This window comes from Portunus trituberculatus, chromosome 25, assembly GCF_017591435.1.
Source record: "Portunus trituberculatus isolate SZX2019 chromosome 25, ASM1759143v1, whole genome shotgun sequence".
Lineage (NCBI taxonomy): Eukaryota > Metazoa > Arthropoda > Malacostraca > Decapoda > Portunidae > Portunus > Portunus trituberculatus.
Genome location: NC_059279.1, coordinates 8,311,210 through 8,336,418, shown reverse-complemented (window position 1 = coordinate 8,336,418; position 25,209 = coordinate 8,311,210). Strand labels below are relative to the sequence as shown.

Genomic DNA, 25,209 nt, shown 5'->3' with positions numbered 1-25,209 from the left:
GAATATAAGGGGAATAGTAAAACTATAACGGCAGTGTTTCATCTTACTTCAGTTAACATGTCCACTGTCAGTATGCAATAGCGGGCGGTGAAGGGAAAATAATGCAGCTTGCAGCCTAGGCCTACAGACTGCTGGCCACTTCCCCCATAGCATGAAGAATAAAGTGTATGGACAGGTGTTATGGCCACCGCCTCACCTGCCTGGCAATGAGTCTCCTCTTGGAAAGCTCAATGACTCTACACGGGACGCTAATGGCTGCTCATCACCCTGCCACTCCCCTGCCCAAGACACACCCACAGCCAGCGCCTAATACCACCACACACTCACAAGCCGCCTCGAATCTGCTCATCTTCCGTGTCCGTCACCCTCGCTCATCACGGCCATCCTCCACACAAGCATCCACGCACCTCACGCACACGCCGCACATGACGACATGACGCACAACGGGTACACACACACACACACACACACACACACACACACACACACACACACACACACACACACACACCGCCCATTTATCCTTCCTCTTTTATCTTGCCACCGCCGTCTGACCTCCCCTTCCCCCGTAGTGTTGGAGGCGGTCTCGGCACCCTCAGCCCGACACGTCCTCTTCGAAGAAGAGATATCTTAGAAAGTACTACGCTCGTTTCCTGTTCTCCGTTTTTCACGTTATCATCAAGGCTTTTAGTGAAGATGTTACCGTCACTAAGACTTTATTCAATCTCTCAAAATAAAATTTTCCATCGGCTTTTCTTTAGATGATTTGCTCTTCACTTGCAAGGTGAGAAATACAAGATGGAGGCAGTATTTTGTAGTTCTCGTTTTCAGAAATTTGGTGTATCCGCCAATGGTTTAGTTATTTATAATCACCAAGGAAGGATGAACCATTATCTTCTTTTGAAATGCAACACAAACAATCTACCGTGTTTTGGAGTGGGTGCGTTCGTCTCAGGCTGGCTGAGCCATTGCTCAGCGCCTCGCACAGGCCTCGCGGCCACGACCCACTGCGTCAAACGCGATTCCGCTAATCATCATAGACAATCCGTCTTCATGGCCACGGCTCATATTTTTTTTCCCCCTCGATGACACTTCTCAATTTGGTGATTAATGCAAGTGTCAGTAGCGGGGGTGAGTAAGCTCTCTCCCATTTAAATAAGATTGAGGAGAGCTGCTACCCCCCGCGAGGCCGCACATTGGCTGGTTGCCGTGGGGTCTTGTTAGCGGCCTGCCGGTATTTATCACGGGGCACTGCTCGCCGCCTCCCTCACCCTCACCTGGGTGCGCCTTCCCCACCAACACCCTGGACGGCGCAAACCAAAGGAACGTTTTAATCTTTTCTGTCGATGAGCCGCTTATCAAATCTGGCGGGCTTACAAATCAAAACTGCCTACAGTTGTTATCGTCTAGCATTTTACTGCAGCCTCTACATTTGACAGGCGCGATAAATATGCACAAACTCTCGATGACCTTGAAACCTAAACAAACTGTTGAAGTACCCTCCACACCGACTGGCGAGTAAGAGAGGATATGAACCACATGACCCGCGGAGCACAACGTGACAGGCAGTATCAGGGCCGGCGAGAAGGCCAAGATTCAAACCATGCACCAATACAATTGGTGCAGATCCACTGATAATTGAATAGCGAAGGAAGCGACCACACGCCGAGTCTGACACACTACTCCGCAAGGAACTCTCACACTGCATGACACCATCTCATGCAAATATTTAACGGAAAATCTCCCTGTAATGAGAGCCCAAAGTATCAACTTTTAGATCTAAGGGAAATACTCTAAAACACTCTGGCGTCTTATTTCTATTAATTCCAAGTCTGTAATGGACAGAGAATTTTCAAGGATAATTCATGATTCTAGTAGTACATCAACAAGTATTTTGCATTATTAATAAAAGAAAGTTACGAGAACCCGGTCAGTCATCTCAGTGGACTCTTAAAAATAAAAGTCACGATAAGAGGACAGTGTGTTTCAGAACACGGACATCAGTCTGATTAGGGACGCGAGATTTCCAGCACCAGTCCTCACCTGTGTCTTGGTGTGCTGCAGCAGGAACTTCTTGCCAGGCTGTGTCTTGCGCTTTTCATTGAGGAGCCGCGCTACACCCTGCATGGAGGCTGTGGTGGTGTCAGTCATCGAGCCTGTCTGAATAGCCACGTCCAGGACCCTCAGCGTGTCACTGTCCTGACGAAGCATCTTGGTCAGCTCCTCCGCCTGCGACTCCCACAACTTCCATGCAGCGTCCACGTTCTCAAGCCGCGACACCTCACTGCTCACTCTGCCGGAGGCATACACGCACAATGAGCAACGAAAGGATATCAGAAGAACTGTCACCAAATAAGTACTAAATGTCTGTGGGCATGTCATTATATACGCAAGGAGCAGGTTGGATAAATAGAGGCACAAGTCAAAACATGTATCGCCTGCCTGTCTCTCTGCACTCACCGCCTATCAGCCTCGTCCCACAGTCGGTAGAGGTCCGCCACATCGTCTTTGAGGCTGGCCAGGGAGTAGCCGGTCTCTGTGAGGAACCTGTGCACCGCCAAATTGATGCTCGACACCTCTGTCTTCCTTGCCGACACCTCCAGCTGCAGGGCCTGGCAGGGAAAACACGCTGGTTAGTGACACAATGCAATGGAACTCATAAAATAATTTTATGTAACTGCTAATAAAAAGAGTTATTATAAGTATGCTGCAAAGAAAACATAAATAGAATAAGATTTTTCTTATGAGTAACCATAAACATGAAGTTCTGGAGGGAGGATGCGACAAAAAATAACTTATATCATGATTTAACCTTTCTGTAATTATATTTTTGTTGTGTGTGTGTGTGTGTGTGTGTGTGTGTGTGTGTGTGTGTGTGTGTGTGTGTGTGTGTGTGTGTAATTCACCACGGTCGCATTCTGGTCATCCAGCCAGTCTTCCCCATTACGGAACGAGCTCAGAGCTCATAGACCGATCTTCGGGTAGGACTGAGACCACAACACACACTCCACACACCGGGAAAGCGAGGCCACAACCCCTCGAGTTACATCCCGTACCTATTTACTGCTAGGTGTGTGTGTGTGTGTGTGTGTGTGTGTGTGTGTGTGTGTGTGTGTGTGTGTGTGTGTGTGTGTGTGTGTGTGTGTGTGAGGCAAGGAGACAGGGAGGATAATACAACACTGGCAGATTAAGGAAGGACTCGGGACACTCGCATCTACCGCCTGTTTATGAGCACACGAGAACGCACACCATTGTGAACACCAGTGAAACCAATCAGGCAGAGGACCAACACACCTGCTTGCTGTGTCAGGAGGGGGAGGAAAGGGGAGGGAAGGGAGGATCTGGCTGCTGCCGTGTCCGGGGTGGCGGTGGTCGTGACGGTCCTCACCCCCCGTCGGGGCCCGACACACCTCACTGGCCACCACCAGCCCCTCCCCCCCCTTTCCCCAGGTAAACACGCACACACAAAACAAGCATCAGTGATTTAATCACTAGTGGACTCTTATTAACCAACATTAATATCACTGAAACACAAGTTGTCGCCTTGTGATGGCAAGTCTTGACTGCTGGGAGGCTCCGAGCCGCGTCCTTGCTTGCCTCTGATAAAAAACGCTGTCATTTGACAAAAAAGTTGTCTGGTCTCGCCGCCGACGGGACGCTCCCTTCTTTCACAAGCGTTCAAGGTTTGAAGGTCACACGCCACGCGGTCCAGGCGGAAGCCTCATCCTTAAGGCCTGCCGTAGCACATTCTACCTAATTCATTTGGCAACCACACCTGCCCGGCCGCTGGACAACTCACCCGGAACACAAACAAAGGGTCTCCCCTCCTGGATCACTGGTTACCCCGGCGATCTGGCGTCCCTGGCCATTGTTTATATGTTACGAATTAAACAATGCCTTGAGTCGAGCCAGCGATCCCTCCACGGCCACCCTGACCAGGACTCCTGGCCCCACGTGTTCCAGACACGACAGACAGCCTTCTTGGAGCCTCAGGTATTAATTTCTTTAATACTTTCAATGTGTTTCAAGGAAGATACTCCATACTTTTCGGAAATGTGAACTTTTAAGTTTGGCACCAGAGCAGCTGTCACTGCCGCGCTGTCCAGCAGACGCCAAATTACCCCAGGACGGACAGAAAACACGTCACAGCTCGCCATTTTCGGTGCCTCACTCACGTCCATACTCTGAATTTGATTCCTTGGCATAGTAGTGACGCAGCGATCATGAGGGTTGGGGCTGCACTTGGAGCGTCTCATATGTTCATCGTGGCGGCATCAGCCTCAAGATTTTGCCGAGGGTCGGCCAAGGGTCAGGGCCAGAAGGTGTGGCGTTGGAAGGACACGGGAGCACCGCCGTGGGGGGTAGGGGGCCACGCGCCGCGGGGAATCGCCACGGCCGCTCGTCCGGAACGCCAAAATTATCATCCCAGCACGAGACAGCCAGCGCATGACCGCACACTCCTCCGCCCCATTATGCATCAACCCCAAGCCAGGGCTGACGTACCACAGCTCTTCCACCCCACGTGCCTCGGTAAGGCCCCTGGCACGCCGTAGCCCTCCTTACCTACTGCCACGCCGCCCAAGGGTTCAGAATAACGTCCTTCCAATAGCAGAATACCACCATTCTGTCCCTGATCAGCCACATTCTCATAACAAAAGAGAGAAAGGAGGATGACAGCCAGACGAAACCATTCAGCTGCTCCCTCTCTCGGACACTGGCGAGCCGCCAGGTGCATCAAGGGACAAACAAATGAAGTTTACGGAATGCACCACCAAACTATGAAATCTTGATAATCTTACAGAAGCCTCGGAAAGCACTCGTACCTCAATCACTTGCGTCTTTTATGATATATATATATATATATATATATATATATATATATATATATATATATATATATATATATATATATATATATATATATATATATATATATATATATGCATACTCTGGAAGGCCATAAAAAGCAGGCTGGAGAGAGGAGGCTACATGGGACGGTAAGAGCCGTGGGTAAGGGCGGCGCGCGTGCTTTGAGCCATTAAGCATACACGGCCCCCCCGCAGCACTCACGCCTATCTGCGCCCATCACTATCCTCCTGAAATTTCACTTAACGAAATAATCTTCGACGCGTCCAAGGCAGCAAGGCCGAATTTGTTTCACTCGAAGGAGGCTGATCACTTCACACGGGCGTGAAACTCAACATAATCTAACTTTTCTATAAATACTGAAGAAATCTATTGCAGAGAGAGAGAGAGAGAGAGAGAGAGAGAGAGAGAGAGAGAGAGAGAGAGAGAGAGAGAGAGAGAGAGAGAGAGAGAGAGAGAGAGAGAGAGAGAGAGGTTGTCCTTGGCTGAGTGTGTCTGGTGTAAATCTGCCATCGTTACTAAGACACGAAGCCCCATGGAGCGCCTGGTCCTCGACAACTTAAAGGAGCATAGTATAAATTAGCAGTCCAACCTCACCGCCTCCCTTCCACCCCTTCCTCCTCTTCCTGTGCGTCTGCCTACCAGCACACCTGACAACCATCACCAAACACACAAACTCAATGCCTATCCCACGCATTTCTAAGTTAAACACTCTCTCTCTCTCTCTCTCTCGTCAAGCTGAATCGTGTAAAATATACGAGCACACTTGAAGTGATAAGTCAGGAGGAACCTGTTGTTGTTATTGTCATGGTGGCAGCGGTTGTACAAGAGGGAGTGGGAGGGAGGAGGGAAGGAAGGCGACACAGATGAGGCCGATCGAGTGGCTCGTCTTGCATGACAGCTTCTCTTCCTTCCTCCCCTACTGTTTAACACTCTCCTACCCTTCCTCCCTGTCACGGATCCTTTCCTTCTTCTCTCCCTGACTTCCCTATTCTTTCTACTCCGTTACGTCGCCTATTCATTTCCCTCCCTCCATTCCTTCCCGCCTCACGTCACGGCTCGTCACCTCAACAAAGAGCTGAGTGTCTGATGGGATCCTGAAGTGACGATGAATGAAGGAACCGAATTCAATTGAGTATAGGAATATCTTAAAATTTACTTCACATTCGGCAAAATTAACATCAACACCTTCATAGACTTTAAATATCCAGTCAGACCTCTCAGCTGTTAAACTATCAAAATTAAAACGCAGTCTTTCGCTTAGTTTGTATTGACCGAGTTCTCAGCACACTTCCCTGACTTCCCACAGCATAGCCTTGGCTGGCCGTGACAGGAGTCTAACGCTGGTACACTTTGCGGCTGGTCACGTGACGACCTTCCTCCTCCTCTTACTTCTCATCTTGCACCATAAGCTTGATCTCTAACCACAGGGAGTGATGCAGATGTAGATGCTTACACGCTCCTCCTTCTCACTTAGCATCACGACCTTCCTTTCCGAAGCAGCGTATTCATGTTTGTATTTCTAAAAGCACGTCTCCTTTACATCTACTCCCTTAATAGCATATGACATCAAATTCTATTGCCTACACAAGCCAGAGAGACAAATACTTCCCAGATAGTTGGATAGTATGTGGCCCCACCTGGCTGTTTCATCACAGTGGCCTTGACAGCTTGCCAGCAACACACCTGCCTGCCAACCCGTGCCTGGAGACGTCAATCCAACTAAATGTTACGCTAATAACAAAACCTTTTCTCTGGAGGGTCACACACACACACACACACACACACACACACACACACACACACACACACACACACACACACACTACATCAGGTCGTGGTTAAGAGGTTACAGATTTCCCCAAACCCACTGGTAGAGAAAAAGCCATTAAGACGCAGCAACAAGTTTTTATCCGTCAGATTCCGACTCACGCAATCACGACTCGCGTAAACATGTATCTCCCTCGGTTCCTTCCCCCCGGATCGGTCCCGCGCGGTCCAAAGGTCTACCGATCAGGCTGTCACGTCGATAAATTGAACTCGGTAGTGGGAGACGCGGCGCTCCACAGGTGTGTAATTACCACATAAGGCAGGTGCACGCTCGGCCGCTCCTCGCTGCTGCCTCTCCGCCTCCACTACACAACACTCCGCTCCACCGCCCAGCCTGGTGGCCCTTCTCTTGCCTTCCTCGGACTTTCTCCCGTCTCTGCCTCCTCCGCCTCACTTTCCTAACATATTTCCTCCAAATACCCCCCCCCTCTCTCTCTCTCTCTCTCCTCACCATAAATTTGAGTTATAATGCCACATAACAAAAGAAGGGTTTAATACTGAACACATTTATCCGGTAGCCCCCTCACCTTAGCCTCCTGCAGTTTCTGGATGAGCTTGACACGGTTGTCGATGTCATCTGCCTTGTGAGCTCGCTGGCGTGCTTCCCGAGGGCCTCCAGTGACAGGCGCAGAGTCTTCACCTGCCGCTGTAGCTCCCTCACCTGGCTGCTCTGCCGCTGCCGCTCCACCGCCTGGGCCTGCAGCACCTCCCAGCGCTGCACGATGCCTAGAGGGACAAACAAGGAGAAATATTAGTTACCAATAAACACAACTAGCCACACATGCAGGCCAACATATGCCTAGCTACGTCTATTACATACATACATACATAATTACTCATGCAACTCTAGACATCAGGCGTAATGGACAAGGGTACACAAGCAGTACACAAGGGTTTAATACAGTCCACCATCACAGCACTGGGACGAAAACGGTAGTGAAATCTGTCCGCGAGAATGGAGATGCTTGAGGGCAGACTGCTGCATCTCCATGCCACACGCAGCCTGACACTTACGGCACAGTATAGGGTAAAATTTCCTCCTGGAGTGGTCGCTTTCATATCCTTCGTCAACGAGGCGCAGACGGTTATCAGGAGGCATTGCAAAGCTTACGGCAGATCGTTTACAGAGAGCACCTCACCTCATGCCTTCCCACAGCAGAGCATTGTGACGCAATAAGGGCACCACGTGGATACACTACACATGGGAAGCAAGACAGTCACTGAAAACCTATGAAATACACGTAAAGACAAGTGACATTCAGCACTAACTAACGACAACATGGGTGTAATAATGACAAATACCGAGTACCTACACACATACACAAACACACACACACCCCAGCTGGTATGTAAACATGTGCCAACAAAAGAAACACGTAACACACGAGAGATGCAAGACTGCCACCACGTGCAGGGGCAAGAAACACATCTACGTACACCTCAGTTCCATTGCAGCACACCATGGTCGCACTAAATAGCCGCAACACGCTGCCTCCTCCTTCCACTCCACTTTCCCTCACATCACGGGGAGAGAAGCACTCCTGGAATGGCCACGTCGATATCTGAACCTCTCCCTTCCCGCTCCCCTTCCCCTGCCGCGAGGATCAATACCGGTTAGCCCTCACAGTACATCATATATTAACAACACGGAGAGAGAATGGAAGATTACTCATTCCACGCTAAAAAAAAAAAAAAAAAAAAAAAAAAAAATGTGGAAAAAAAGTCATGAGTGTGCACGCCTCACTTTCCCCGCGTTCTTTGGGAAGGGAAAGAGCCGCGGCAGGGGCAATGAACTCGCGGCAGCAGGTAACCTCAGGGATCGATGGACATGTGGCAACCGGGCACGTGAAGAAAGGGGCAAGGACCGCACGTGAATATGGCAGGGGTTGAATGGAAAAATAGGGAGAAGGGTGAGGGGACTTGGGGGAAAGGGCGGAGTCTTCTATCCAGCCACTACCGGATAATTTCGCGGAACTCTTTCAGTTTGTTTACCTCGGTCATTGAACCCACGGCGCTAAGTAACCCCTTCGCTACGCAGAGCCACCTGCCAGGCTCCCCATGACCTGTCTGTGTCACCGTCACAGCGTCACAGGGCGTGGTTTGCATTATGTTAATATTTACCAAGCCTTTCCAATCATCCATCGACTTTCCCTTCCTAACCACATGCATGTTACGCCCGCTGCTCGGTACAAGCGGCTGTGGAGAAATGTCACGCCTACACTGAGAGTTATTAGTAGACAAAGCACACTGTAAGGCTTTCTGATAGAGTTCATAGTTTAATACGAAAGTTCTTCTTTACACTCCGACCCAAAGATCACGTTGTCACGCTTTGCACAGTCACTGGAGCTTGTGGTGCGTGCACGAAGCGACCACAAGAGGGCGGAGTGAAATCTGCCCGGGAGCGAGAAGGCCAACGCTACCAGCTCACGCGGCAGCTTTCCCCACGTCCACTGTGCGGTTCCATGTCGCTCAGAACCGTCCTCTCCCTCTGCTCTACACACACACACACACACACACACACACACACACACACACACACTCGCATGCACGCACGCACGCACGCGCACACACATACACACGCGCACACACACACACACACACATGCGCACGCACACCCGCACGCACGCACGCACGCACGCACGCACACACACACACACAGATGGTTCACACTCAGGGTGCCAAACATCTCCCTAAAAAAAAAAAAAAAAAAAAAAAAAAATCCGCACAGCCTCCCAAGATTCTTTCCTCTCCTAAAAAAGAATCATCTTGCGTGACTTTTCGACTTCACGATAAACGCCAAACTTCCACATCTGCTCAGTATCCAAGGGCGGGAAAACATATGTACGGGGAGAAACTAAAGTATCGTTTGTGTGAGCGAATAGGGAGATCTACGATCATTGCCTCTTAAGATTAGGATTCTATTGGCGATGTTCTGACGCACGCCGGCCGCTCCGCTTCAAGGCTGGCATGACGCAAGTGCAAGAGGGGGAGAATAGCGCAAACAGGATAAGCTGGGTGAAGCAGACAGCGTAAGCACACGCGAGTTGAGGAGATAATAGCGAGTGAGCGCAGGCTTGCGGCGCCACACACACACACACACAGAGAGAGAGAGAGAGAGAGAGAGAGAGAGAGAGAGAGAGAGAGAGAGAGAGAGAGAGAGAGAGAGAGAGAGAGAGAGAGAGAGAGAGAGAGAGAGAGTAAGGAGCTGGTCTACTTTCCACTTCCATCTATCAGTCTTCCGCGCTCCACCTCTCCGCCCTGGCCTGAAAAACAGTCACTCCAGATAGCTCTTGCCACCTCTCTTTCCACCCATCTCAGGCTTCCGTTGCCTCGTAAGCTGTGTACTAAACCTCTCTCCCTCTGTGGCTTCCATGAGCAGGGAAGACCTTGACCGTCGCTTCAAACTCAAGAAAGGAGGGAGACTTATGTCAGGGGTTACTCGCATACGTGACTCCCATGCGACGCCGTGATAAGGAGGAGGAGGAGAAACAAGGAATCAGGTTAAATTAGGTGAAGGAAAAGTGGAACAAAGTCATCTCGAGGTGAAACAGAATAGAGGAGAGGAAAAAAGAAGAGAGGGAGGAAGGACGGGTAAGGGAGGAAGAAACACGAGGGAGAATAATCATCCCTTATTTTATGCTTTGCGTCATTTCCCTGTCGCTGTTTGCTTCCTGTCCTTGCTCCTCGCCCTTACAATATTCACTGCTAGTCTCTGCCAGACTTGTGTTTCACATTGCATAACCTGTACTATAATTCGATCCCGTTACATAACACCTTTGTCCCTCCTCCTCCCTCCCCCATATGTGTACTAACTCAAAACGACAAGCTCACAATGACAAGCGAGTATTTTCTTCCTGGCTATTAACATGACCAGGCAAGCAGGACATGAATGCTTCTTGCCACTCATTTCCTTCCCCTATAATCATCTCCCTTTTTTATCACTTCGAGGGTCAACTGCGCATCTAGGGCTTGTAGAGGCAGCTGCGGGCAAGTCACGTAACGCCCTCACCCACACCTCGCCGCCCACGCCAGCTTGCACAACGGGAAACATGCCATGGCGTGAAGCGAGGCCCTACACACTCGTTATTGTTGTCAGGTGTAAGCTGATATAGTGTTCAAGGATTGAGTCTACATCCTGCTAGCGAGGAACAGGTTCACATGCTGTATAATATTAATCTATCTTCCATAGTCTGCATTGTACTCATCGCTGAATTACGAGTATGAATCACGCTTTCACAACATCGCACACTAATCGGCTTCTAAAATTTTTTTCTCTCTCTCTCTTTCTCTAGTTATTCTACCAGTATGAACACATTTATAGTCATTGTTGCTGGGTTTCGCCTTCTCAGCAGCGCCCGTCTGTCGTTTGTTCAGGGTGTGGTATGTGCTCTCGTCATTCATCAAACTTCCCTCCGAGTGTGAATAATGCAACACGTAAGTAACGAGTACGAAGCACAACACAACGCACAACACTGTAAACACTTTGCCGTAAGCTTGCAAGACTGCGCACTGCATACAGTCAGGCGGGAAGCACGTCCGGCGTCTGCATGTTCCAGGCGAGGAGCAGAACAGTGGGGTGGTTGCTACGCTGCGAGCCACGCACTGCTGTAAACATGGGGCCGCCCGGGAGAGGGTCTGGCAGGCACCGCGCACTGCTGGTCCGCGCTGTGACCGTCTCCGCGAGGCACTGCGCGAGGTTGTGCCATCCGCCCCGCCCGCCCTCCACCCGCCGCCTACATCCACACACTGCACCAGCCAGGTCATTGACATTTACGTCATGAAAACATGTTGGCGCAGCAGAGATTAAGTTTCGGAAAGAGGGACGCCCACGCCCGTGCCGCCCACCCTGGCTGTCGTCAGTGTGGGTTGCGCGGGGGCAGGCCTAGCATCAACGTGGCTACAGAGTCACAACACCCTTGATGACGCATTAACTCGATAATCGCCTGGTAACTGGGACTTCCGAAGGGTGCTGGCCTGCTGCCTCGCCTCATTCACACTTGCACATAACGCAGGGAGGCTCGCAAAAGGGACGGGCAGGGTGGTCAGTGTCACATAACGCTACTTAGTCACTCCCTCGGACGTCCGATCAGGTGTCAAGTAATCTAATTAAAGTCTCGAACACACACAATAAGCACATTCCCGGAAGCCTGTCACTGGTCCCCTTGTGGCGCCACCTTCCGCTGCTGCTGCCTCCAGCCTACAACACTAATGATGAATGCTTACAAATGTCTCTCCAATAATTGAGTCCCTCTGTATCTCCTCGTCCAAATTGGCTTATGTTTCAATTTTAAATTATTTTCATTTCCACTTTTCCTTCGCATGCCACCGCGTATTTCGTTCTCCATTCCCCGTCCCTCAATCTGAGTAACTTCTGGTCGAAGCAGCGGTAGCCAGACAAGTGCAAGGCTATTGATTCCACGTAGGTGTAGCGATCCTGTGAATTCTCTTCCGGGAAATGAGGCCATCAGTAATAATTCCAGACGTCTGCACGCGACTAGCACAACTCTTTCCTCCTCACTACACCTCAAGCTGCTCTTATATTTCAAAAAGTTCAGTTTAATGGTTCGTAAATTACCTATGCGTTTATCTCTCTTTGCCAATCTTGTTTCCCCGTCGCCACCCCACCAAAAAAAAAAAAAAAAAAAAAAAAAACGGCAAACATGTAACATTAGCGCCGCGTGCCTGCTTGACTTAATAGCTCAATCAGACGAAGACATAAAGCGTTATGGACAACAATGATAATAAAAACCCACAAAGGTGTGTGTGTGTGTGTGTGTGTGTGTGTGTGTGTGTGTGTGTGTGTGTGTGTGTGTGTGTGTGTGTGTGTGTGTGTGTGTCACATTTCATAACTCAGCACACAGCAAGCAACAAACACAGCAGCATAACCAAGAAAAAACACCCCAATGAGCGACGCCAAACACGCCTCCACCAGGAGATGAACAAACCACTACAGGCTTGGGATAGGTCAGGTTTATGGTGAAGACTCCACATTGTTAAGACATCACGGCTAATGCAAGCGACAGGCACATGCAGGTCAGGGAAGCAGGCGGGAGTGAGGAACACTGCAGGAATTCACAAACTAACTCTTATTCAGAACGTAACGTAAAAAAAAGTGGGTATTTCTTAAAAGGACATTCAACATTGTCAATTATTCGATTGTTTTCATTCAATCTCCATTTTGTTCTTAATCTAATTCTTTACATTCTAACACATGACAAATATACTAATTGTGTTATATTTTCTGAGATCTTTCACTAAAGCTTAAACTGTATCAAGAACGATTTGTATGAGTGATGATTCTGTATGAACATTGCAACAACACGTGTTGAACTGACGGCTCATTCTTTATCTTCATCGCCACAAATAATTTTGGCAAACTACGTGACGCGGGCTGTTCTCATCCAACTCTTGGGGCCGCCGTGGTACAGTGGAACCATGCGTGCTTTGGGATCCGAGGGGTCTTCAAGCGCACGGGTTCGAATCCTGTCCACGGTCCGAGTGTAGGTTGGGCTTCCTCACTCGGAGCAACGGTTTCCTAGCGGATGGGCTTTGAGATAGGAGGTACCCCAAAAAGTATCTCCTTTAGCCCATAAACTCCCGTGAATAGTCCACATGGTATAAAAAAAAAAATAAATAAATAAATAAAAAAACTCTGACGTCTCTATTACTACCACGTGGGTCTCTTTGTGCACTATAACAACCCCTAACACGCAAAGGCATCTCTCCCATGCCAAACGATGTCACAAAGGTACGGCATCATAATGTTTGAAAAAAAAAAAATTAATAATAAAAAAAATAAAAAAAATAAGGAAACGAAATGACGGCAGAGAACGCGTGGTATTTCACGATTGCCAACCCTGTCGGAGACTCTGACTCACGTGGGTCTTGACACTTGTATAAATAGTCATATTCATGGCCACCACCGCTTTGCACTGGCATCTCAAACATTCTACTTCACCTAATGTAGGAACTAGTAAGTCTGCCATGAAAGAAAGCGTTTTCTTCAATCTTCTACGTACAGCAGAAAACGACTTTTCGCGAGAGAAAATGATTTCATTGTAGCGTCAACTAAAAGAAAACGGGCGGGTGAGAGCAAGGCTAGATGGTGAAGTAGAAAGCGTAAATACTTGACCAAATGCTGTCACTGCATAAATAGCTGGGCCATGTGCCGCAGTCTTTATGGAGTGAGGTTGTGCTAGGCGAGAGAGGCACCCTGGCGGCTTTTCACACCTTGGCTCACTGCCCATCGCTGCCCACCACTTGGCCCCGCAGTAATGCGCCATAAAATTCAGGAACAACGTGCAAGAGGTATGTGTCAAGTCTACAAGTATTCTAATAAAAGAAGTTAAAGATGCAGGGGACGTAGCAGTTACTATAGTTACATACGACATCCAGTTAGGGTTCAGGTAATGGGGGGAGGAAGGATAGGAGCGAGCTTTCTCTATTCAGCATGCAACTCTAACCTTGGGTCTCCCGCAGGAGCTTAGTAACTTTGGGGACCTTTTTAGTGGCGTGGGTTCCGTGTAGAGGCGGGGATGGTCTGAGTTCTGGAGGGTCGGGGGAACAGTCTGAGGTGGAGGACCAGCCTATAACCCACCACCACACCACCACCACCACCACCACCACAAAGGGCGAGCACAAGAGAAAGGAAGGAGAAAGGCAGAAATGGAAGGAGTAGTAGTGATTAAATGTTCTATTATGTACCACGAATATATACTGTACGTTTATACAAGACATATAAATATATATATATAAATTTTAGTTTTTGCTTTGAGCAAACACTACTGTGATAATTTTTTACACTATTAAATTTACATAAATAAAAGGCAAGAGTCCCTGCTTAGTACGCGGCGCCACTTACTAGTAACGGTGATGGACCTCTCCGGGTCGTAGTCGAGAGTGGTGGAGACTGGCACAACCGTGTCTGACTCGTTCAGGTCGTCATGATCGTCCGAGTCAGTGAGGTAAATGGGATTAATCTGATACATGTCCCTGAACGTCCTGAAGCTGCAGTCCACAGGGACGGTTTTCTCTGGACTAGTCTCGATGTTGCCTTCAAACCTGAGAGCCCGCAGACTCTCCAGTGCCTCGCGCTCATACCTATCCTGCTGTGGTGAGTGACCGGGGCGGGGCTCCGCGGGGCTCTCCGGCACGCTGCGAGGACTGCACCCCGGGGAGACGGACTCCTCCCGCGAGGGGGACCGCGAACGTGACCTCGACAATGACATTTCGTCAGAGCCTTGCACGCCTGAGCTCGAGGCCGGGGAGGATCCCGGTAGAGGCGATTCCTCACGACCACCAAGCTGTTCCTCACGTGCCCCGCCCTCTTCTCTCACGCCGGGGCTTGCACCACGCCCTCGGTCACGCAGCAAGCGCGCACCCACAATTTCATTTATCCTCAGCCTTATGTCCTTGGCATTGCCCACACTCTCGGCGCCCTGGTCTTCTTGGTTGCTCCCCATGACATCCGGCCGGAGTTCACTACCTGTGTCTTCCTCCCTTGCCTCTTTACCATCACCTACCACGACATCAGCAGCGTCACTAACCCACACCTCCCGAACACAGAGCTGCTCCTCGGCGCCAGACACACCCGTCCCACCACCACCCCCCTGCCTTGCCGGGGGAGTCCGTTGTTCACTCGTGGCTTCAGTCTCCCCACATAAACAAGGACCTTCGTAAATAATTTTTCCCCAGCCAGAGGAATACATTCTATCGCCTTCGCCATCCTTTTCAAGGTTAGTTTTCAAGTCACTCTCCTCAAGGTCAAGAATTTGGCCTCCACTTCCAATGCTTCCCTGACCTGATTCCACGTCTGAATCAGGACCCGAGTCATACGAGTATATCAGCTGCTGAGTGCCCAACACGTTAGGGAACGACTTTTCATAATCGAATGAGTCACTTATAATGTCTGAGCAATAAGTACCATCAGCATCAATATAAATGGAATCCTCGTTTTGCTCAGGTTTATTACAAGAGTTCTCGCTTGTCGGGGCCGAGTCGCAGGTAATGACGGGAATTCCTTGAGAGGAAACGTCTGCTTTACTGTCTTCCTCTTCTTGAAGTTTCGCATCGTCTTCCGATTCTGTGTCTTCCACATATTCCTTCAGAACCTGAGAGGGAGACGCGACAGTCTGAGTCTTAACGATGAAGAACTCGTTTGTGTCTTCAGATGGTGAAGGAACTTCAAATGTGCGGCAGTCTTCCTCGTCGCTGGCACCAGTCACCTGCACCATCACGGTAGGAGGGGAAAGGCTCGAAACAAGCACTGGAGGAGACTTTGGGGCTTCCTTGCATGTCTTCACTTCCGCCACTAGCGCTACCAGCCCACCATCTTCAAGTTGCTGTTCTGTACACTTGCAGTTATCATGCAGGCTGTCTGGCTCACTAAACTCCCCTGACACTGAGGAGCAGGCGGTGCACGGCATCTCAGTGAACACTGTGGTACCCAAGGGGCACCTCGTCGGGGTTAGAAGGGTCGTCTCTGTGTAAGTCTCTGTAAGAAGGTTAGACGTACCTTCCACAATTTCAGGTTCACAAATTTCTTTACCGAAGGAGAGATTTAGCAATGCCATCCGGTGAGTACTTACTCTCTCCTTTTTCTCCTTCCAAGCTCTGCCACGCACGAGTTTGGGCCTCTCTGTTACATCAGGGGGAATGGCAACAGGCTCTACCTTCACATCTCGCTTATTTTTCTTGCCTTTCTTTTTGACAATCTTTTTACCGCTGATCTTGTCTTTTTCTTTAGCACTTTCTGAGTTGCCCATACATTTTCCTTCCTCAGGAACCTCTGGAATCTCGGGTGACGGAGATGAGCCGCCTACCTGCACCTCAGGCGCCGCCAAGGTATATTGTTTGCTCGTATCCAAACTTAGGTCCTTTTCTTGGCACTTGTTCATCGTGTTCTGGCTGACCCCGTCCTCGCACGGCATATTCTCTCGGCCCGACAAACCCAAGTCCTCATCGCTGTGGTCTGTGGTGCCCACACATTTGTCCTCACAGGGCACGAGCTCTCCTTCAGATTCAGTTTCTGATGCATAAAAAGTCGACTTTCTGTCCCGACATTCATAACCGATACTAACCTCAGGAGACGCCTCCCTCTCTGACCCTTTCTCTTCCTTCAGAGACTGTGTGGCGGCCTGCGTGTGTTTCTCCTCCTGTGCTGCAATTTCGGAAACGTAAGGGGCAGGTGGCGGCAGGGTCTTCTCCTGGTCTTCAATCAACGCCATTAACACAGCTTCAATATCGTCATTAGGAATAAAGCTGTCGCTGTCTTCGCCGCCGTCGTCAGCGGGGTGCTGGCCTGCACAGGTGTTTTCTTCGGTCTCAATAGCCTCCCATGTATTCTCGCTGGTCTCGTTACTCTCCCCGCTAGGCTCGGTCTCCCATTCGTCGTCATCGTCTTCAAGGTCTCCATCTGACTTGTCTATCTCAGTGTCAAAGGCGGAAGGAGGAGCGACGAGGGGTGTTTCATCCCGGCAGGTGAGGATTGCGGCAGAGCTAGTGTGGCGGTCAGCCTCACTCACGATAGTCGGGAAGCAGCACGACGCTTTATCACCACCACCAGGCGTCTCTTCGAAGGACTCAACAGCCGAGATACTTGTGTCATTCACGACAAAGAGAGAGTCTCCTTCACACACAGTGAACGCCGCCTGGTCATTCACTCTGTCAAGACTCACTGCCAGTATGTCATCAGGATTTATGTCAGTCAGTTTTTCATTATTGCTGCCACTATACAGTTCTTCTGAAGTCAAAGCTGTCAGTTTCTCGAGCTGACTCACGCTTGCTGGTACTTCGCTGTTGTTCCCTTCACCGTGACTTGTATCAATTAAATGAAGATTATTGTCATCCACTGTATCTGAGTAAGTAGCTTCAGTATGTGTTTTAAGTTCACTCACGTCACTTTCTTTCGAATTACTGAAGTCACTTGGTTGCTCAAAATGACTCATTTCAGACGCATTCTCTGAGTGGCTCATATCAATTATTTCCTCTGGATGACTAACGTCAGTAACTCCTTCAGGATGACACAGACTACCTAATTCTGTTGAGCGAGAAATTTCTTCAAGTTGACTCGGGTCGCTCAATTCCTCTGGAAAAGTCACGTCAGTCAAACCTTCAAGATGGATGTCAACCAGTCCTTCCAACTGACTCGTGCTACTCACTTCATCAGAAACCTTAACATCAGTTGGTAATTCTTCATTACCAATTTCACCCTGCAATTCAAGAACGTTAGTGGCGTTATCCAGCCGTTCCAGATTGCTAATGTCAGTCACTTCTTCACTGTAGTTGAGTTGATCTTGACTTACTTCTAATGACATTACACTCACATCATTCATTTCATCTGGGTGGCTGACATCAATCAGTCCCTCTATGTGTCTCATCTCATTCACTTTATCTGCGTGACTCACGTCAGTGACTCCTTCACGAGGACTCTCAGTCAGTTCTTCGGGATACTTTATACCAGTCAGTTCTGTGTCTAGACTGGTATCGACCGGGGCCTTCATGACATCTAAGTCAGTTACCTGTCCACTCTGATGAGCGTGAGTCACTTCACCACTGTGACTCAAATCGGCGCTGGGGTAACACTCCAGCAGGTTAAAGCTCTCGTCCTCCTCTTGCTTGTCATCTGAATAGCTGACGCCGAAGTAGGTGAAGCCCTCCACTGACTCAGCCATTTCGCTCAGTTGTTGGGCTCCGCTCCCCGCACCCAGGGACTCATCACGACCGTCACTAGAGTCATCACAGCCCTGGGGCGCGCCAGAACTCCAAGCGTCCCCGTCACTAAGGTCTTCCCAACACTCAACCACCGCCTCCTCCTCCCCCAAAGGCAATATCCTCTCCTGGGTGTTCTCCAGGTCAAAGGACACACGAAGGTCTTTCTTGTTTTTCCTTTTTCTGCGGCCTTTGTGCCCTTTGAGAACTCCTTCAGGAGGGCGTGTGGGTGTGAGATCAGAAATGGCAAGAGACTCTTTTTGGGGGGTGCCAGAAGGTTCACTGGGGATGGCGGGAGGAGGCTCAGAGGGACGGGGAGGGGGAGGCTTCGAGGGACGAGACTTGACGGCGGGCGGGAAGGTTGGATCGCCCTGCCGCCGGAATTCACGCATCTTTTCCCGCCTCGGTCCCATCACGGCGACGCACAATGATTAGCTTTATAGAGAACCGTCAAGACGAGAAGCAGAACCGTCTTTCATGTGCGTCACGATGTTTAATAAGTTCTCTAATATCACTTCACTTCAATTCTTCACAGGTAAAAAGAATTCAAGATCTGCCCTGCAACACCTAGAGAGAGAAAAATAGGTGTGAAATCTTTCCCTGTTGCAGTCTCAAGTGTGTGTAAGAGCGAGCGTCCTGTTCAGGGGTGTCCGTGCTGCGGCAAGTGGATGAGTGTTGATGTTTGTTGCAATACGTGGGTTGCGCGGGAGGAGAGAAAAAAGGTAAATAGAGAAGGAAAGGAACGACTGTGACAAATGGAGAGTCAACATAATAATTAATCACCGGTATTTCCTGAATAAAGATCAGCTGGCGCGCAGATATACTGTGGCAAAAGAAGAAGAAGAAGAAGAAGAAGAAGAAGAAGAAGAAGAAGAAGAAGAAGAAGAAGAAGAAGAAAAAGAAGAAGAAGACGAGGAGGAGGAGGAAGAAGAGCAGGAGGATTCAGAAAGGAAAAGAAATCTATTATATAACGTAGAAGCGCAAGAACAAAAGAAATGACCGTTAAAAAAAAGTAAACAAACCAATGGAAAGAAGCAAGCGTCAAGTTACACGGCAAGCAAGATGTGGAAATGAGCACGAGACTATGACAACAACACAGCAGACCCCCCCCCCCAGGTGGCGTCCCCTAAGGCCTTCACCCTCCCCAATGACATCACACGTCCTGGAGCTGCGCAGGAGGGTGGGAGGGAGGCAACACGTGGGTGGAGAGGCCACGGATGTTGAAGGGAAGGGAAAAGATTAGGGGGGAGAAGATGGGAAGCTGGGGAAGGAGAAGGAACGGAAGGATGGAAAGAATGGAAGTTGAGTAAGCAAATGACGCGCAAAGAAGAAAGATTTCTTTCACCCCTTAATATAGAAACTAAAATTCCTCAGCTCAGAAGAGGAAGAAAAAAAAAAGGAGAAGGAGGTACGGCTCTGTCCACGTGTCCGGTAGAATAATGGGCAGGGTTAAGTTACTTCACCACCAACCCGAGTAGGATGTCAGAGGGGACGCCAGTCGGGCTGCGGGGAAGTATGGTGAGGCTGAATACTTGAGAGAAAGAGCATGAGGTGGAGAGGAAAGAATGAAGTGATGTGTGTGTGCTGAGGGAGGTGCGAGATGAGGCGTTGCAGAGTATAAGGGAGGTTAAGTCATGCATAAGATACAGTGAGGGAAGGCAACGTCGGCACTCTCCAAGACACGTGTGTTGGCTGGCGGGAAGGGCGGGAAGAGAATCTTTATGCAGTCTCATGAATCACATTTCTGCCCCGCCCGTCACCCGCGTCCAACTTTCCTTAACTCAAGGCGCCTCACGGACACTGGCTTGGATACGTTCGTGTACTTTTAACTGTGTAGTTACGTGGGAACACTAACTGGTTTCTAATGCAAGCGCTCCACTGCTAGCACGGACACACACTGCTCAGGCCACACACCAGTGGTGTACAATAATAAAATGTCTTCCGTCTAAACGCTTGATCCATTTACCTCCACACGTTCAGTGCACGACACTCACTCTTCTGACACTGGTATCAGAAAGTTACAGGTGCAGCAAAGCAAAGCACCGTTCACCTATCGGTGGTACTCGAAAAACTGAGCGACATCACGGGGTTATTTGAGTGCCAAGAGGCGGAGCGGGAGGCAGGGCCAGGCTTGTTTTGGGAGGCATCACCCCTAGCAGTGCCATGGCCTCCAGCACCGCCTCATCAGCCTCCTCAAGTTGGTTGGGTGGCGAAACCCAAGGACATCACACATCACTGCTTCTTTCCACCCAAGACATCCACGCCACGTTTACGTAGCTATAGTGTGCTCACGGAGGCAATGTGGTGCGTAGACAGACACAGGATACGATGCGAGAACACTACACTGGCACAAGACAGTGGTGCTGGGCGGGCCAGGCAGCGCAGACACCACACTTAAGTCTGCTCGAAGCTCAACTGAGGATTCAAACGCTGGCGGGGCTGCCTGGGGGGTGCGGAGGGGGTCGGGCTGCCACTCTATTTGTGGAGCGACGCTTGGAGTCTCGTTTTCCCTCCCTGTGGTGCTGTGGTGGGCACTGAGTGCTGCCTTGCCCTCAGTGTGCTGCTGGGGGGTGATGTGTAGGTGCGGGAATAATAACTTAGGGTGTTTGTACAGCGTTTGAGAGATATCGCGCAGTTGGCACATGCCTCATTCTTGCCTCGCACCCCGGGCTGACGTCATCGGGGCCCACAAGGGTGCCAACTGAACTGATGTTGCCCGTGTGTGTTCGGTTACGCTGCCTCGCGTTGTACTTATGTAGTTGTCATTCATAACGCGGAGAGATGTTCTCTTATGAAATCCAGTGATGGAGATCATTTCTAAATTTAGCTCGTTAGCGTTAATCAGCGGCATCCGGGCCTGCCCGTGGTCTCGCCACACCACCGCTCCTTTCCTCAGTGCATTCCTGGCCAGGCACTGTGCATCACGTTCCACTGCTGGCACGGCACGAGGCACTGTGTTAACTTATGACTGTAAAAGGCGATCAAAGGTATTCTCATACTCCGTATGTTTCCTCCTGTCTACTCTTACGAAAACAAGGACGTTGAAATTCGTCATTGGGTCAAAATAATCAAGATATATAAACACTGGTCACGGGTGAGGATAAGCCTGGCTTGGCCAAGACGACGCCGTCACGGTTGGCACCCTTCTCCAGGATAATCTTGCGGGAGCAGGGCTTGTCACGGCCTCTGCCTTACATCTAACTAGTTCCTCGCTCCCTGGCGACGCGTGACTCACACAGGCCCCGCTACTACGGAATCCGCCTCAACACTACGACATTTTTTGTAAGTAGCGTTTCGCGAAATGCAGGCGGCAGACCAAGTGGCCACGTGTATGTTGTGGAGGCAACCCAGGGTCAGCAAGGCGCAACTTCCTTGGTGTTGCAGACAACGTAAAGGAACAGCAAAGGAAGACTGTTTGGTGCACTTGAGTTCTGGCAACCCTTTCCCATTCCCTTGTGGTACTCAGCATCTCACACACGTGTCTCGACGCGCTCACAAAAACATGGCTGGTGACGCGGTACACACCACCGCTACTCACTATATGCTGCCATTATTGTTGCCATCACTCTACCCATCAAAACTCACCTACAACACTTATTAACAATGTCATCCATAAATTCACTGATATGCAGCAAGGAAAGGCAATGAGTAACTCAAATAACATTCATGTTTGACTATTTACGGGGGCCTCTATTACTGAGTTCACGGGTAAGGTAGTCTGGCCAAGTCATGGTGATAAGACAGGTACAGCAAAGGAAGACTGTTTGGTGCACTTGAGTTCTGGCAACCCTTTCCCATTCCCTTGTGGTACTCAGCATCTCACACACGTGTCTCGACGCGCTCACAAAAACATGGCTGGTGACGCGGTACACACCACCGCTACTCACTATATGCTGCCATTATTGTTGCCATCACTCTACCCATCAAAACTCACCTACAACACTTATTAACAATGTCATCCATAAATTCACTGATATGCAGCAAGGAAAGGCAATGAGTAACTCAAATAACATTCATGTTTGACTATTTACGGGGGCCTCTATTACTGAGTTCACGGGTAAGGTAGTCTGGCCAAGTCATGGTGATAAGACAGGTATATATGGACGCACCCCATGAAGAGTTCAGCTGAGTGCTAATTTTAGTCCTACGGGCGTAAGGGGACGTCAGGTAAACACACCCTCCCTCTTCCTGTTTGGTTCTGAGGCGGCGCCCTTCATTCTAAATATCTCTCTCTTCATCACTCTCAGATAGAATACATTTTCTAAGTCGTCGGTATACACGCCCCTATGAATGTTCCATGTACTGTTTACCTACTGTCTAATCAGTTATGTGGTAATATGGTTTGATAAGAACACACTACTACACCACCACCACGAGTCTGAGAAACTAACACCTGCCCTGAGATTCGGTCAGTTCCTCACAACTCACAGCCTGATGCTCACTGTCCCGCCCTTCTGTTTCCCCTGCCGAGTCTCATCGCAGCTCTGTGTTCCGGCTTATTTCCCTAGCATATTGAAAAACCACACGTAGTTTCAATTTTCTCGAAGTTCAAGTTTCTCAAAATTCTCCACACGAGCCCGCCACTCCTAAGAGGTCAGCACGCTGGCACTGATACATTCAAGGGCGTGGTGAGCTGGCGGGATGGAAACACTTCACAATTTGGAGGTGAAGTCACAAGTTCACAACCTACGCGCGTCAGTCACACACAGGAGAGGGGAGTGCGAGGGTTGCCGCTGCTCCTCACCCACTGAAGTGTCTGACGATCTAAGGCAGGTCTTGGTGGCCGTGGGAGTCCAGTGCCCACCCCACCACACGCCTGCCCTCGGCTCTCCACGTTGCCATGTGGGACGGGACAAGGGGGCGGGAAGGGGGAAGATGGGATGCGATGGGAGCAAACCAGACCGAAGAATGGCAGCCTTATTCCGCGAGGTACTACCGGATATTACACACACGTCTGACATCCTTCAGTGTTTGCCTTAGCACTGACACGTATTTAAGGACACACTGCAACACCACACCCTTCACAAACAGCGATGCGTGCGGCTCGGTGAACTGCGGCTGAGTCCACCGCACTGCTGACTGCTGTGTCTGGGGAGTAAGTCTAACTGCATCGATGGTGGGGTGGGGAGGAGGCACAGCTGTGGCTAAAACCGACGTGAACGGTAACCTTATCCTGGGTCACGGGGAAGGGGAAGAGGAGGGAGGGTAAGGGAGAAAGTGGGAGGACGAGACCAGAAGGCTGAGGGCGTCCCGGGGCGGCGTGATGTACCTGGCGGCAGCGGTGGACTGGCCAGTCTGCATGTAAATACCTGGTGTTGCAGAAACTCCACCAATATTGATCCACCTCCATTATAGCGTCTCGACCACCACCACCACCACCATCACCACCACGCATCCAGTGAGAAAAATGACGAGTGTACGAGGAAATACGTGTCTTAAAACATACCAAAGAACACACAAGAGAAACACATGCCACTGTGAATTAATGCAGGAGTAGCAGTGAGTGTGTGTGCAGCCTCGACAGCGTCCTAGCACAGGTGTGGGGCAGGTGGGCAAGTGTTAGACACTCGCTCTGGCTTCCCTTCTCTCTCCCCTCCAGCCTTATTGACGCGGTAAGGCTTTTTGTAAAGAAAATCCCCGACACAAGGAAAGCTATGATGTAAGTGAGAGAGAGAGAGAGAGAGAGAGAGAGAGAGAGAGAGAGAGAGAGAGAGAGAGAGAGAGAGAGAGTGTAATGGAGGGTGGAAGAGAGGGAGAGAAAAGTCACGTCATCACTGTGAGCGGTTACTGCTCTCTCTCTCTCTCTCTCTCTCTCTCTGACTAAGTGGTTTACCCTACGAGACATTCTGTAATACCTTTCGCTTAATTATGACTGACTTTCTTCCATTTAACAGTAATCGATTTAACACTGATGACATATACATGCAGTACTTCTTCCCTGACAGATAAGGGAGTACAAAGTTACAGCTGTCAACTCGCCAATGATAAGGTAAAAAGTCAAATGTTGCTATGAAAGCTACTGAATCATTTAGTTACACAAGATAACACTTAATTAAAACGTATCGGGTGAGGAAAAAAGTTTGGAATGCGACGTGTCAGATTAAGGGTAAAAGGTTTCAAGTAACAGTCCGCCTTGTTTCTACCACACCAGATAGTAGTCTAACCTACCTAACCTGCCTCCATTCCCGTAACCTTCCCTCAACTCACTATACAGTCTTGTTTACGAGTATTAATGAAGAAACAGGACACTTGTTTCACTTGTTTTTGACGCTTAGAGAAGGCTGCTAGTCAGTGGTGGCGGTGGACGGGGCAAGTATATAGCTATTTCTACCTTGGAAATTTTATATACCAATATATTAATGGCTCACTGTACAGCCTAGTATTGATAAAGATGACACACACTTGTATTTAGAAGCTAGGAAAGAGAAAGCAGCTAGTCAGGTACGGAATGAGAGGTGAACGGTGTTAAGTACATACCAGTTTCTACTATGAGACCTGTACCAGGTCATGTCTCGCTATACAATACAGTCTGTGAGCATTAATAAATACGAAAAGCTCTTGGTTTCAGACGTCAGGCAGAAGGTACCTAAGCAGGCACGAAATGAGAGGTAGTAGTATCCAGTTTATGCCTCAGTGAGAGTTGCTGACCTTGTTCCGGATTAAGCCCAGGTTCACTATGAATGTCAATGCACAAGTCACCTTCTATGAGTACTAGGCACAACGGAAGGAGGTCAGCGAAGGACTCCTTCACCTCATCATAGCGACAAAACGCAATGAAGCGAATCTGTGACCTTGGCTAGCTGA

At 49.5% G+C, this 25,209-nt stretch overlaps 2 protein-coding genes across 3 annotated transcripts in view; both read right to left on the bottom strand.

Moving 5' to 3' along the window:
- Positions 1 to 2,188: 2,188 nt before the first annotated feature.
- LOC123508646 (serine-rich adhesin for platelets-like) overlaps positions 2,189 to 25,209 on the bottom strand; it is a 66,740-nt gene continuing 43,719 nt past the window's right edge. The window contains exons 13-15 of the mRNA XM_045262490.1: positions 7,224 to 7,422; positions 2,461 to 2,612; positions 2,189 to 2,293 (exon numbers count right to left, since the gene is read on the bottom strand). Coding sequence (XP_045118425.1) covers positions 2,289 to 2,293; positions 2,461 to 2,612; positions 7,224 to 7,422 — 356 coding nt within the window. The 3' untranslated portion in view covers positions 2,189 to 2,288. The remainder of the gene's footprint in view (positions 2,294 to 2,460; positions 2,613 to 7,223; positions 7,423 to 25,209) is intronic.
- On the bottom strand, positions 7,796 to 22,121 carry LOC123508981. 2 transcript variants are annotated; one of them, XM_045263081.1, is made up of 2 exons: positions 20,698 to 22,121; positions 7,796 to 7,924 (listed from the first exon to the last, which is right to left on the bottom strand). In XM_045263081.1, the coding sequence occupies exons 1-2, from the start codon at positions 21,047 to 21,049 to the stop codon at positions 7,914 to 7,916; spliced, it is 363 nt and encodes a 120-aa protein (XP_045119016.1). In that variant the 5' UTR covers positions 21,050 to 22,121; the 3' UTR covers positions 7,796 to 7,913. The 2 variants fall into 2 exon arrangements, with proteins under 2 accessions (XP_045119016.1, XP_045119015.1); XM_045263080.1 differs by lacking the exon at positions 7,796 to 7,924 and adding an exon at positions 18,836 to 18,972 and having other exon boundaries at positions 20,698 to 22,104.

What these genes read in the sequence shown, in the direction of transcription:
- LOC123508981 (XM_045263080.1), bottom strand. Translation starts at nt 21,049, where the DNA reads ATGTGCCAACTGCGCGATATCTCTCAAACGCTGTACAAACACCCTAAG. An exon ending in CTACGCACCACATTGCCTCC is followed by an intron (nt 18,973 to 20,697) that starts GTGAGCACACTA and finishes TTCTCTCTCTAG; the next exon opens with GTGTTGCAGGGCAGATCTTG.